Source organism: Pseudophryne corroboree, chromosome 6, assembly GCF_028390025.1.
Source record: "Pseudophryne corroboree isolate aPseCor3 chromosome 6, aPseCor3.hap2, whole genome shotgun sequence".
Classification (NCBI taxonomy): domain Eukaryota; kingdom Metazoa; phylum Chordata; class Amphibia; order Anura; family Myobatrachidae; genus Pseudophryne; species Pseudophryne corroboree.
The window spans coordinates 380889183-380902082 of record NC_086449.1 but is presented as its reverse complement, the minus strand read 5'-3'; the positions used below and the strand labels follow the sequence as shown (position 1 = coordinate 380902082).

Sequence of the window (12900 nt, the reverse complement as noted above, 5' to 3'; positions counted from 1 at the left end):
TCATCTGTAGAGAGCTGTTCTCCCCTAAGTGCAGGGTATTCTGCAGAGTACTATATTGGCTTCTTATTTCCATTAAAGGAGAACAAGACATGGAATAATAAATTAAAAGTATGCCCATCAATTTAAAAAATACATCATGCCTACATACCCTCCAACATTTGACACATAAAAATCGGTACAAATTCGAAAAGGGGGCATGGCCACAAGTAAAGGGGGCGTGTCAATGCCCCTTTTCCTATACTTTCAATGGAAGTTTGGAGAGCCAAAAATCGATACAGACCATAAAAAAACGGTACTGTACCTGCCAAAAAGGTACAGTTGAAGGGTATGTGCCTAATGCTAGGTATATAGGTGTGTTGTTGGTTTTTTTTTTTCTTCCTAACAAATGTTTCATAAACCAGAATAGGTTTTTTTTCTGGGTGAAAAAAACAGGCCGCAATTTAATTGCCGCAAAACAATACAAGCAAAAGGTGGGCGGACTGCGCACAGATGTACACTGTTACGGGGAGTGCTGCTAATGTTTAACAAGTCGGTCCCTTCTTGTTGTAACAATAATGTCCAAATGTGTGTTTACACTGCGCTCAACCCCGATTTCTAGTTATCAATTTATATATATGTATAAACAAATAATGCACTGTTTGAATACGTTGCACAATTGACGTTTATTATATTGCAATATAAGTTGTTAGTAACGAGGTTCTGAAACTCTGTTATAATAAATAGTCCAAACTGAGCATATTGAGCATGCTGTGCTGTGCTGGGTTTAATTAAGTATTAAACTGAATGTCCAGGGGCACAGTACCTCTTGGGGATGTTGTTTGGAAAAAGGTGGAAGAAAAAAATATAACTAAAGGAAAAAAACAATTTTGAAAAAAAGAAGAAGAAAAAAAGTCCGTTTGTTTAAAATCCAGACTGCGGCGTCCCGCTGGTCTGTATATGAACTAATGCACTTATAGGATTGTATGCCTTATTGGAAGCTTTAGACAGTTTTGGAGGATAAAATCAAAGAAGAGGGACTCCGGACTGGCTTTTTCCCCTGGCTCCCGTCACCGGCACTGTGACTTTGTTCAGTCACACGCCGGAGACCGGTTCTCTCCCAGAGGAAGGCCCCCAAGGGCCGAAACGCATTGGAGCACTCCATCAATACTGCTATTTCCGTCAGTCAGATTTGATAAAAGAGCCGGCAGGCCCTAGGACCCGCCGCTGCTCTAACAGCAAGTCCGTGTGGTAACCAATGGGGATGCTGGAGCTGCAGCCTACATCTCCCACTGCCAGCCAGCCAGAGTCCAGCCCAGGCGCGGGGTTCAAATGCCAGCATCGAGTAAGACTGTTACTTATGACGGCGCAGAAGGCTTCATTAGCCCTCACTGCACCGCACAGTTTCCCAGCACTTCCTCCTCCACTTCCTTTACCACCATGATGGGTGCAGTCAAACTCAGCTCAGCTTTGAGAATGAGAAGGCCGCCCGTGTGATTGTGACAGGGCTGTCCTGCAGATGTCTTATGCTGCTCGTTGGAGATCCAGCTGGCTGCTTCTGCTAATCAAAGATGGGCAGTTCGTGTCCTGCAGTCTTAGTCTCACTGCAGTGCCCAAAACCAGGTATGCTGCACCTGCCACCACCAACTAAAAACTTTAATAATTATATTGTGCTGGGGTGCCTTCCAGGCTCCCATAACTAATGGAACAGCTGACCAACATTTCAAGGCCCAATCAGCCTTTTCATCAGGGTGAAACATTGGCAATAAACCAGGATGCGCTCCTACAGCCAATCATTACCTGATGGCGTATTCTGTGAGGCCATGCCCCCTGTGATACCACTCCTCTTATCTGGGAGCACGCGTGCCTTAGGTGCATGTAAATATAACTATTACCGTTCCCCTATCATGGTGCCCCCTCTTTCATTTTCTTCTGGATCCGCCCCTGGACATTAGGGTTAATTTCGTTGGGAGCCAATTAACCTACCTGTATATTTTTGGATTGTGGGAGGAAACTGGAGTACCCGGAGGAAACCCACGCAAGTACATGGGAGAATATACAAACTCCACACAGTTAGGGCCATGGTGGGAAGTGAACCCATGACCTCATTGCTGTGAGGCAGTAATGCTAACCATTACCCCATCCGTACTGCCAATATATATAAGCTGAATCTGCTACTGAGAGGTCCTCTCTCTGACCCTGCCTGCTACACTGACTGGGAATGGGAGGGGGTGTTTGAAGAGGAGACTGTGGCATTCACTGACTGACTGACTGGGGGGTGGGTTGGGGTTGATTTGGCATACACTGACCGACTGAGGGGGAGATTTAGCAAACACTGACTGATGTTGGGGGTGGGGGATTTGGCATACACTGATGATGGTGAGGGGATTTGGCATACACTAACTGACTGAGGGGAGTGGGGATTTGGCATACACTGATGTTGGGGGGGGAGGGTGGATTTGGCATACACTAACTGATGTAGATTTGGCATACACTGACTGACTGGAGGATTGTTTGAGGACTCCCAAAACTATGTCTTGCATAGGGCCCCATGAGGACTGAATCCACGTCTGCCTAGCCCTAACCCTGCCTTTTTGAAACCTAACCCTAACTTTCCTTCCCGCAGCCCAACACTAACCCTCCCCTCCCTGCAGCTTAACCCAGTGCTATGCCCCGCACCCCTGGTGGCGGCAGGTGCGGGGTTCATACCATGCTAATATTGTTCTTTAGAGGCAGCCTACAGGTCCCAGCAAGCCTGCCCCAGCATACCGACACTTAGAGAACCACAAGTGCCAGCATGCCTGGACATAAATGCCTGCTGGCACCTGTAGTCCTCCTGTAAAGAAAATATTTAAATACACAACACATTTTAAAAAAAAAGTTTATTGTACAGGGTCTTCACCTAGGGGAAGCCTCCCCAGGGTTTCCCAGCGTCTTCTGTCTTCACCTGGGGGGCCGCCACCTCCCCAGGGCTTCCCAGCGTCTTCTTTCTTCACCAGGGATGGCGGCGGCCTTTGGGCAGCTCTTTTGCATGGCCGCCAGCTCCCCAGGGCTTCCCGGTGTCTTCAGTCTTCACCTGGGGGGTGGCGGCCTTTGGGCAGCTCTTTTGCATGGCCACCGCCTCCCATGGCTTCCAGGCGTCTTCCGTCTTCTTGAGCTCTTGCACGCTACCTCCTCGCCAACAGGCCGACAACCGCCGCCTCGCGCTGGCTCGATCCGTGATTGACCATCTTGGATTTCAAAAATTACGCGAAGAGCGCAGAAAAAGTGTACCTATTACAGGACATATTGTACGAGTATTCTGATATATACCTCCGGACTAGGACCGTGCTGTGTTATTATTATAATAATTATCTGTATTGCCTTTGACTGTGTGTGCCTGTATCTGCTGTGTGGTTTCCCTTTCAGTGTTTCCCAGATATATCTATCACTATATTCTGTACCCTAAGAGACTAGGTGCGTCAGGGTCATATATATAGTGTGTCACAGTATTTACCTATTACATGTATTCTACTGTGTACTCGGTCACATAATGCCGGATTTATTCACTGGTGTTGTGTACTGTGTCTACAGTCACATACTAATGGATTTATTTGCAGGTATTGTACTCTGTCTGGCTTTATCGTACTAATTCGCTCTGTTGTTGCATTTGTATACAATGTCTATCAAGAAGGGCCGTAAATCTGTGGATGCTCCTGCATCATGCAGAGCATGCACCAAAGATTTACCAGAGGGGGAAGCTGTGTATGATGGTCTGTGTACTATGTATCATACATCTCCCAGTCAGTCTGCAGCTCCTGTAACCAATCAGGAGCCACCCTGGGCTGCATTCACAAACCTACTGGGTACTCTGGTGGAATGCCTTACGCTTCCTATGGGACCACCTATGCCATTACAGCCACAAATTGTCCCTATGGTTAATCCGCCTTGGGTCGGAAAATTTGTCTAACCAGTTGCAGCCATTAAATCATTCCTTGGTCAGACAAAAATCTACTCCAGGTCACTCTAGTGTCTCTGGGTCATCTAAGCATGCTGCTTCCTCCTCACAATCCATGAATCTCTCAGATGTTTCATCTGAAGAGGAGGGGGAGCATACTGTCCTGTCAGACGCTGTATCAGGTGTTTCTGACGAGGATTCTCCATTGCAAATTGATGTCCCTGCTCTCGTAGTTGCTATTAAGTAAATCCTACAAATCACTGATTATGAGGATTCCACTACTGTGGCTAAGAAAATGGATAGTGTGGACATCAGGCAGGAGCCGTGGTCTAATCCAGGGAAGAAATTCCCTCTGTCTAAACGGTCCTTGGCTCGCTATCCTCTCCCTGCAGATTTATGTAACAGGTGGGAAAATTCACTGCTGGTGGATTCTCATGTCACCCGCCTAGTGGTGTCGTCCACTCTGCCTGTCAAGACTGTCACTTCACTGAAGGAACCGACAGATAAGCATGTGGAGGGATGCCTGAAGTCTATTTACTTCAGGCATCCCTCCCATTACAGGTGCTGTACATAGACCCACTATTGCGGCCTCTTGGGCTGCAAAAGGAATTGAAGCATGGGTTCAGACATTAGAGGACGAGCTGCCCGAGGATATATCTAACAATGCCAGATAATACCTGTTTCACATTACCACCACCGCCTATTACATTCAGGAGTCATCCTTTGAGGATTTATTACAAGGGTCTGGAATTCTTACTTCACCTGGTGTGCTGATAAGAATTATGATGCATACAGATTCATAATTTCCAGGATTCTGGCTTTTCTACAAAGAGGCCTGGACTTAGGCCTTCGTCTGGCCTCCCTCAAGGTTCACATATCTGCCTTGGTGTGGTTTCAGAGAAAAATTGTATCTATACCTAATGTTCATACATTCACTCAGGGTGTTTTACGGATTCAGCCTCCCTATGTTTCTCCTGTGGCTCCATGGGATTTGTCTGTTGTCCTGAATGCCCTGCAAGAGTCTCCATTTGATCCTCTTGAGACTGTGAACCTTAAATGGCTCACGGCCAAGGTCTTGTTTTTACTGGCTATTGCCTCTGCAAGAAGGGTGTCGGTCTTAGGCGCATTGTCCTGTCGTCCAACCTTTCTAATATTTCATCGTGACCGGGCAGTTCTTAGAACTCGCCCAGGTTATTTGTCTAAGGTGGTGTCATCTTTTCACCTTAACCAAGAGATTGTGGTTCCGGCCTTTATCTCTACTGATTTGTCCTCCAAAGAGCAGTCTTTGGTTGTGGTACGGACTCTTTGTATATATGTGGAGAGGACTGCCTCTATCAGGAGGTCAGAATCCCATTTTGTTTTGGTTTTCACAAACGTGGCTGGCCTGCGAATAAGCAAACCTTGGCCAGATGGATTAGAATGGTGATTGCACAAGCTTATGCGCAGGCTGGTCTCCCAGCTCCTGCTGCTGTTAATGCCAATTCTACTCGGTCTGTTGGACCTTCTTGGGCAGCCCGCCGTGGCGCATCTGAAGAACAATTGTGCACGGCGGCTACGTGGTTCTCTGTGTACACATTTATTAGGTTCTATGACTTTGATACTGCCGCCTCCCAGGATACTTCCTTTGGACGCCGGGTTCTCATACCTACTAAGGCGCATCCCTCCCTTGAGGAACTGCTTTAGGACATCCCGATGTTTTCCTGTGGAAACCAATGTAACCTGCTGCAGAAAAGGAGAGTTATGGTAGACTTACTATTGTTAACTCTCTTTCTGCGAGGTACATTGGGTTCCACAGGGTGCCCACCCTGACACACCTAGCGTCTATGGGTTTGTATGGAATTAGCCGCTGGTCCCTTCTCCTGTCGTGAGAATGTGGTTCTTTGTGACCAACATCTACCTTCTCTCTTACCTGCTCCTGCATTGGACTGGTTAGCGAAACCGAGCTCACAGTGCCTGGAGGCAGGGTTATAGAGTAGACCCCAATGCATTTTAGGACAGCCTAAAGCTTAAGCCTGTTGGTGCCTCTGGATCAAGATCCACTCTACACCCCGATGTTTCCATGTGGTAAGTCTACCATATCTCTCCTTTTTGCAGAAGAACAGAGGGAAAGAGGAGGAGATAACATCATGTCGACCAACACCACTCTTACCCCACTCACTCACACACTCCTTGCTGACCTCAGTACCTGCATCTCAGCCCGTGCCTGGCTGACCAGTGCCACTATACTATCCATTACATCCCTGCATTACTCCTGACCAGTGCCACAATATTATACTTACATACTCCCCGGAATATCCAGTAGAATCCTGAGTTTAAGGGGAGACTCCCAAATTCAAGGACGGTCCCACAGACCCCTGTAAGAGTGAGTGACCCTCCTCATCTTACCCACTTCCAAATGAAATAGACAGGATGGGACAGCCGTATAATGCCAAGAGTCATGGGTGTATAGGAAGGAAACGGTGCCAATTATAAGTGGATGTTTGCCCATAATGACACGCAGCCCCGGTCCCACCCCATTATTCGACAGCTGTCTCTCCTCTCTGGGTTTCTACTGGAGGGGAAAGAAAAACGTTGGCAGGTACAGTATGTAATACATCCATTGTCTGCCCTGAGCTGCTCCTAGCTAGATTAAAGTTACAAGGAGGTGCATGAAGGGGCTCTGGAATATATAGGGAAATGCTCTGGTAAATTCGGACTTTATTAGAATGGTAAAAAAAAAAAAATGTCCAGAATGCGGACAAATAAAGTGGTGGTATCCGTACAGCGGTTTTGGTCACATCCCTTGGTCAAGCTCCCTGTCCAGGAATCTGAAAATAAAATGTTGCTAACCCTAAGTAAATAGAAGTACGTTATGAGTGTCAGGATCCAGATTACAGGTATTTCCCTCCTCTTGTGGGAAATCTCAATGTTAGAGGTGCTTTCTTTGGGTATCCTGTCTCTAGGTTGACCACTATTGGTTGACAGTAAGTATGTCAACATGGTTTCTAGGTCGACATGACAAAAGGTCGACATGAGTTTTAAAAAAGAAATTTAGTTTTTTCTACTTTTTTATACTTTACGATCCACGTGGACTACAATTGGGAACGGTAACCTATGCTGAGGGCAGCGGAGTGAGGCACCTTGCCCGAAGCCATGTGAGGGGACACGGTGGACTAATTGGTGATCCCGGTCACTGTACGGAGAAAACGACACCGAAAAAAGTGCAAAAACTCATGTCGATCTTCTGACATGTTGACCTAGTACATGTCGACCTACAGTCCCTGTCTACCTAGAAACCATGTCAACCTACTTACTGTCGACCTAAGTGTGGTCGACCTTGCATACCGCGCCCCTTTCTTTGATCTAGAAAATGAGCAGTCATGCTTTTTCCTTTTTTCCTTTTTTTTTACAATTTATTGTGGTTCATTTGAATACTAAACACAAATGTATTCATGTATGTCTCCTTTATTCTTCAGGTCTAGGCCATCTGATTTCCTGCATCCTCATTAATAGTGCCCAGTACTTCAAGCGCATCAGTGAATCTGGGATCAAAAAGATGTGTAGAAATATTTTTGTCCTGCAGCAGAACTTGACAAACATCACTATGTCCCGTGAAGCTGATTTGGATTTTGCAAGGTGATGTAAAAAAAACTTTTTACTTTTTATAATTTAAATATTCTGTAGTCACAACAGATCATATTTAAAATTTCAAGAAAAAGCCCCAAAACGACTTAAACTCTTTTAACTCTACGAATACAAATCAGTCCAACCATGTAATGCATCCTGTAAAATATCATTCCTGTTGCAGGGCTTTAGCTACCTTCTGTAAAAATGTTACTAAATAATACCTCTTTTCCACCAATATCCCAGGCCTGATCTGGCTTTTTAGACCCTGTTTCCACTTGACTTTCGACCCAGATTTTTTTCCAGGTTTGCACTGTTTCCCTTGAACCCAGGGCAGCCCTGCAAAACTTATGGATGTCATTAAAAATACCTTTTTCAGGCTCACAAAGATGAGGTCACAAAAGGGAAGAAAAGGGAGGGACGGGGACTGCAGAGATATTGGGATGGACAGTGGCATCTTTTACTGTTTCAGTCATTTAGTGTCGGCTCTCCTCCTTTCCCCTGATGTTGAGAAGCTCTCTGCTCTACTCCTCTGACTAGGTAGCCATGCTGCTGCATGTTCTCTGTGGGACTCTGGCAGATTATATCAGAGCACCCCAGAAAGCTCCAATCAGCGGCTATTGTGGTGACCCAGGTCATAATCCAGATTATCCCTGTTTCTACTGCAGCGTTACAGGGTCGTTCCCTGCTAGTTACGTGGTAAGGATTGCCAGGTCACCCGACCCATGTTTGGTTTTGTTTTTTTGGGGAGTGGTTTCCACTGAGCTGCGACCCAGGTTGACACAGCAATAACCCGGGTTTTAGCAGCAGTGGAAAAAGGGGTATTAGTCTGCCCAATTACACAGAGTAAACAGCAGAAATAGTGCAATTACTGTATCTAAAATGGAAATTTTACTTATTAATGGCTTACACTCAGTCCAGATCTGTGTTTTTCACAAGCATGTTTAAATTTTGTTTACTATGGTCTATTTGTAGATTTTTTTTTACCTATATTTCACAATTCAGATACCTTCTAACAACTTTTTTTAATCAAGTATTTTTCTTAATTTTAAAGTTTCAAACACATTAAAAAAAGAGAAATAAAAAAAGAAAACTATTAAATTAACAGAAAATAATAGAATGAAATAGCAAGTAGAAGACCATATGCATATATCAGTATCATAAAACAACAGCACCTGTTCAAAATATATAGTTCAAAATATATAGTGAAATTGAATAAGAATATATGTCACAGCATGAAGCAGTAATAACATAAGTATAGATAATGAGGCGTGAGCTGCCAGAGGGACACAAGTGAAACAGAAATCTAGGGCCTGAGCGGATGGCCATTAGATGGATCAGAAAGGGCATATCGAGAACTCTGGCACAATGACCACACCTTATCAAACTTTGAGGGACATTTTATCTTCCGATACATAAACCTCTCATGAGAGACATGCTATGCCGGAGGGGAGAGAAGGGGGACCAGATGCCATCCAGCCAAGGCAATAAAGACCCTGGCCAACATTAAAAGGTTATTCACATATAAACTTAAGGAGCAGTGAGAGATTCCTCCAAGCCAAGGCCAAAACTACAAATACCTGGAGTTAATAAGGGTCTGAACTGCGCATGTGGATATGTCCTAGAATGGCCTCTTTTTACACACGGGTGGTCGCCTCTATATGTATCCCTGGCGCGTCGGACGCCGGCAACGGCCATCGCAAAAAAGAGCGACGGACCTTACAAAGAAGCCATTAGCAGCGGTGAACGCAAGAAGATTGACAGGCAGAAGGCGAATCTGGGCGGCAACTCACCGTTTTTTGAGTAGTGTCCGTAAAAACTCAGGCGTGCCCTGCCGTTGAAGAGGAGGGTTCCTGACGTAAACTCCAAGCTGGATCGTCGCAGCAGGTGAGTAAGTCCTGAGCTGTGCAGAGAATGCACAAACTTTTTGTTTGTGCATCTCTTTGCACAAGCGATTGCAGCCCTGCACAGCCCTAACCCCCTCCCCTGTAGGTGGCGATTACCTGGTCGAAGCAGTGCGAAAAATAGCTTGCGTGCAACCAGGTCGGAATGACCCCCATAGGCCAGATTAGGATCCTCCAGATTCACTCAGCTGAGATGGAGTCCAATAGACCCTATCCAAATATATAACTGTATCTGCTGAAATCTGGCATATGTCATGGCACAAATTTAATGTCATTGTATAGTAAACCTCTTGGAATACAAACACTAACCATACTGGACCGTTTTAGTCATAATTTAAATTACATTTATTCTTGTTCTTCACTGAAGTTTTATTTCACTGAGGCACACCATTGTAAAGCATCACAGGCATTTCAGCATGAAGGTGTCATACCAGCCTCTGAGAGACTCCTGGATCTTCAGGTGGCTGACCAGTACTCCATGAAAAGTGGGCCCGTCTCTCACCCGTGGTCCGGAGAGCTCAATGATCACATTGAATTGCATCATGGTGGCTCAACCCCCCTCGCTGTACAACTTTGTTCATGGAATTATCCCTGAATCTACCATTTCCAGCAAATGTCATTGGATGTATGACTTGGTCTAGAGCAGCGGTGGCCAACGCAAGGCTCTTAAACCGCATGTGGCTCTTTCTTTTCACTGATGCGGCTCTCGCCGCTCCTGACAGTCTGCACACTTTGACCCGCGTCCGGCTCCCACCTTGCAGAACTGCTGAGAGTGGAGGCACGAGCGCGACACTGGCACTACATCACGGCCACGCTCCCTGCCCTGTCTAGGACTCCTGCCATTGACGTGAAAAACCGGCGCTTGTCAGGCCTCACTGCTTGCTGGCTCACTGTCACACAGGTGAGGGCGGCTACCAGTGACCGGAGAGGGGAGATATAGAGGGAGATAATGCTGAAAGACACGGAGTGAAGGGGGGGGGGGGGCAGGCTGAGAGACAGAGTGAAGTGGGAGCAGGCAGAGAGGCACAGAGTGAAGGTGAAGCAGGCTAAGAGATACAGAATAAATGGGGGGCAGGCTGAGAGGCACAGAGTGAAGGTTGGGAGACTTAGAGGCACATAGTGAAGGGGGAGGCTGTCTTGTTTCAGTGTATTTTATGTGGCTCTTTATTGTTTGTGTTTCTCACCCCCCGGTGTGACAAAAATGGGGATGTGATACATGGTCATTTTTCTACAAACGTCATACCGAAGGCGGGCGCACTAAAATGGGATGTGGCCTCATGCCAGTTAGGCCACGCCCCACTTTTTGCATGCGCACCTTAGGCGCTTTGAGTTGACTACAGATATTTTTGGTCTCTTTCCCTCTGACTGGTTGGTTACCCCTGGTCAAGAGAGACTGAAACACAGAAGTCAAACAAAGAGGGAGGCAAGTTTATTCAGTGCCCAATCAGAGCTAGAACACAAAACTATGTGTAGCATATGTATTCATCTATGCCGAAACAATTAAAAAAATCTCTCTGATGGTGCAGTCAAGTTTGGCATCAGGATCCTGTTAATTTATGGCTTTCAGATCTGGAAGTAGAAGTGTACCTTGTTCATTATTTTATGCATGTTGCTTAAAGAGTAGCTTAGATAATTGCTTCTGTGTCACATATTTACTATTTAGAACAGTGGTTCTAACACTGTGTGCCGTAGCACCCTGGGGTACCTCAGGATACTTGCAGGGGTGCCCTGGGTTGGTGGTTCAGGACCAATTTAAATTATTTATGGTCAATGTAACAGGCAAAACCAGTGCTGGTGGCTGTCAGACATAAAATATGTGGACAAACGGAAGCAAATCTTGTCCCTCACCATAAAATAGAACCTAAGGATGACATATAAACACAATTTACTTAATTTAATATTTCTTTCTAAATTTCTCAAAAAGAAACTTATGACCTAGGGGTGCTGTGAAAAGAATTTTATTTTCTATTGTGTATATTTTGCTGCTATATTGTTCAACAAAAAGATGTTACAAAAAAGATATTGCCATTTATAAATAGCAATAGCTTCTTACAAAATAACTTGATATAAATGGTTGTTTTCAATATAGTCCTACACATGTGCAATTAGAAGGTCTGTTAATCAAGTATCCAAGATCCAGCAAGGCTGTATACAATGTAGGCTCACGTAAAGTTATTGGTAGACATACAGTACTGTATATTTATCATAAAGCAGAATAGAACCGTACTTGTATTGAGAGGTTATCACGCTTTATGCTTACAGTGCAAATGAGCAAAGCTTTGCTGACACTTGGAGATACTGGGTTAGCAGTGCTCCGAAAGCTTGGAAGTGATTATGAGTATATAGCTGAATCTGCAGCGATAGCTTTTACATGAATTGATGGTTATAAGCAAATGTGATGGCCAATTTTAATTGACATAATAAACAGGCAAATTTAAACCCTGCAGAAAAATATTGTAGTTATGTCTGTTCTACTACACCTCAGCTATGCAGCATTAGACTAGTTTGGTTTGTCAGTTTCACCAGTCACAGGGGTAATTCTGCATCTCCAGATTTTGAGCCAACTGCACGAGTCTGATTCTCAAAACATGGTGTGCGCATGCGTCTGAAGTGCATCGTGTGGGAGCAGATACTAACGTGAAGTAGGAGTTTTGGGATGCGAGTTTCAAGATGCTTTGATAGGAGTTACATGGAATTGTATCGAAACCTCCATGTGAATCGTTCGTACGAGTGAGGGGCACCTGCTTCAGCCAGATCTTTTGCACCTAGCATAGGGCTGGTGCGAGTGCCAGTACAATGAGTTGGTAGGTAACTGTAAACAGCCTGTGATACAGTTCCCCTAAGAAATCATTTGTAGGCACTAGATTCCTGTGTAAGCTGCAGATCAGAAAGGACTGGGTCGATATGGGGTTTAATGTTGCAGGTAATTCTGGCTTCTAAGAATTAATATTGCTGAACAGAGGCATTTTCCACACTTTATAAATCAGCAGATTTTCCCTGTGCCAAACATTTGCTGTTCGATTTGACTAATGGTTATAAAGTCATATTATAGCCCAGTTGTCATAATCATCTTCACATAGTAGGACAGTTACAACATGCAGATAGCATTTTAACAATTGTCAGGTGTTTCATTTATACTAAACACTGTGTATGATTTGAAATGAGAGAGGCACAGCGATGTCCGTGGTATGCTCGTGCCAGCTAGTCATAATCATTTTAGATTAGCGCACACAAAGCCTCTTATTCAAAATGTGATATTATAAACCACAAACCTCATACACCAAGTGTTTCCCATTAAACAGCAAGTCCATTACATTGTAAAACAACTTCAACCAGCTCACGTTTTCTTTGCCAAGCTAAGTACCTGATTCAAAGATGAACACAGAACACTTCTCAGCTATGTGTAAAGCTGGGTACACACTATAGGATCTTGGGTACACATTAGAACAGAGCCAGCCCTAGCCAATTTGATGCCCTAGG

The 12900-nt window shown here is 44.9% G+C and overlaps 1 protein-coding gene across 1 annotated transcript in view; it reads left to right on the top strand.

Annotated features, from left to right (window-relative positions):
• EXOC4 (exocyst complex component 4) overlaps positions 1 to 12900 on the top strand; it is an 868528-nt gene that overhangs the window by 791026 nt on the left and 64602 nt on the right. The window contains exon 17 of the mRNA XM_063926760.1: positions 7369 to 7528. Within this exon, the coding sequence (XP_063782830.1) occupies positions 7369 to 7528 (160 nt within the window). The remainder of the gene's footprint in view (positions 1 to 7368; positions 7529 to 12900) is intronic.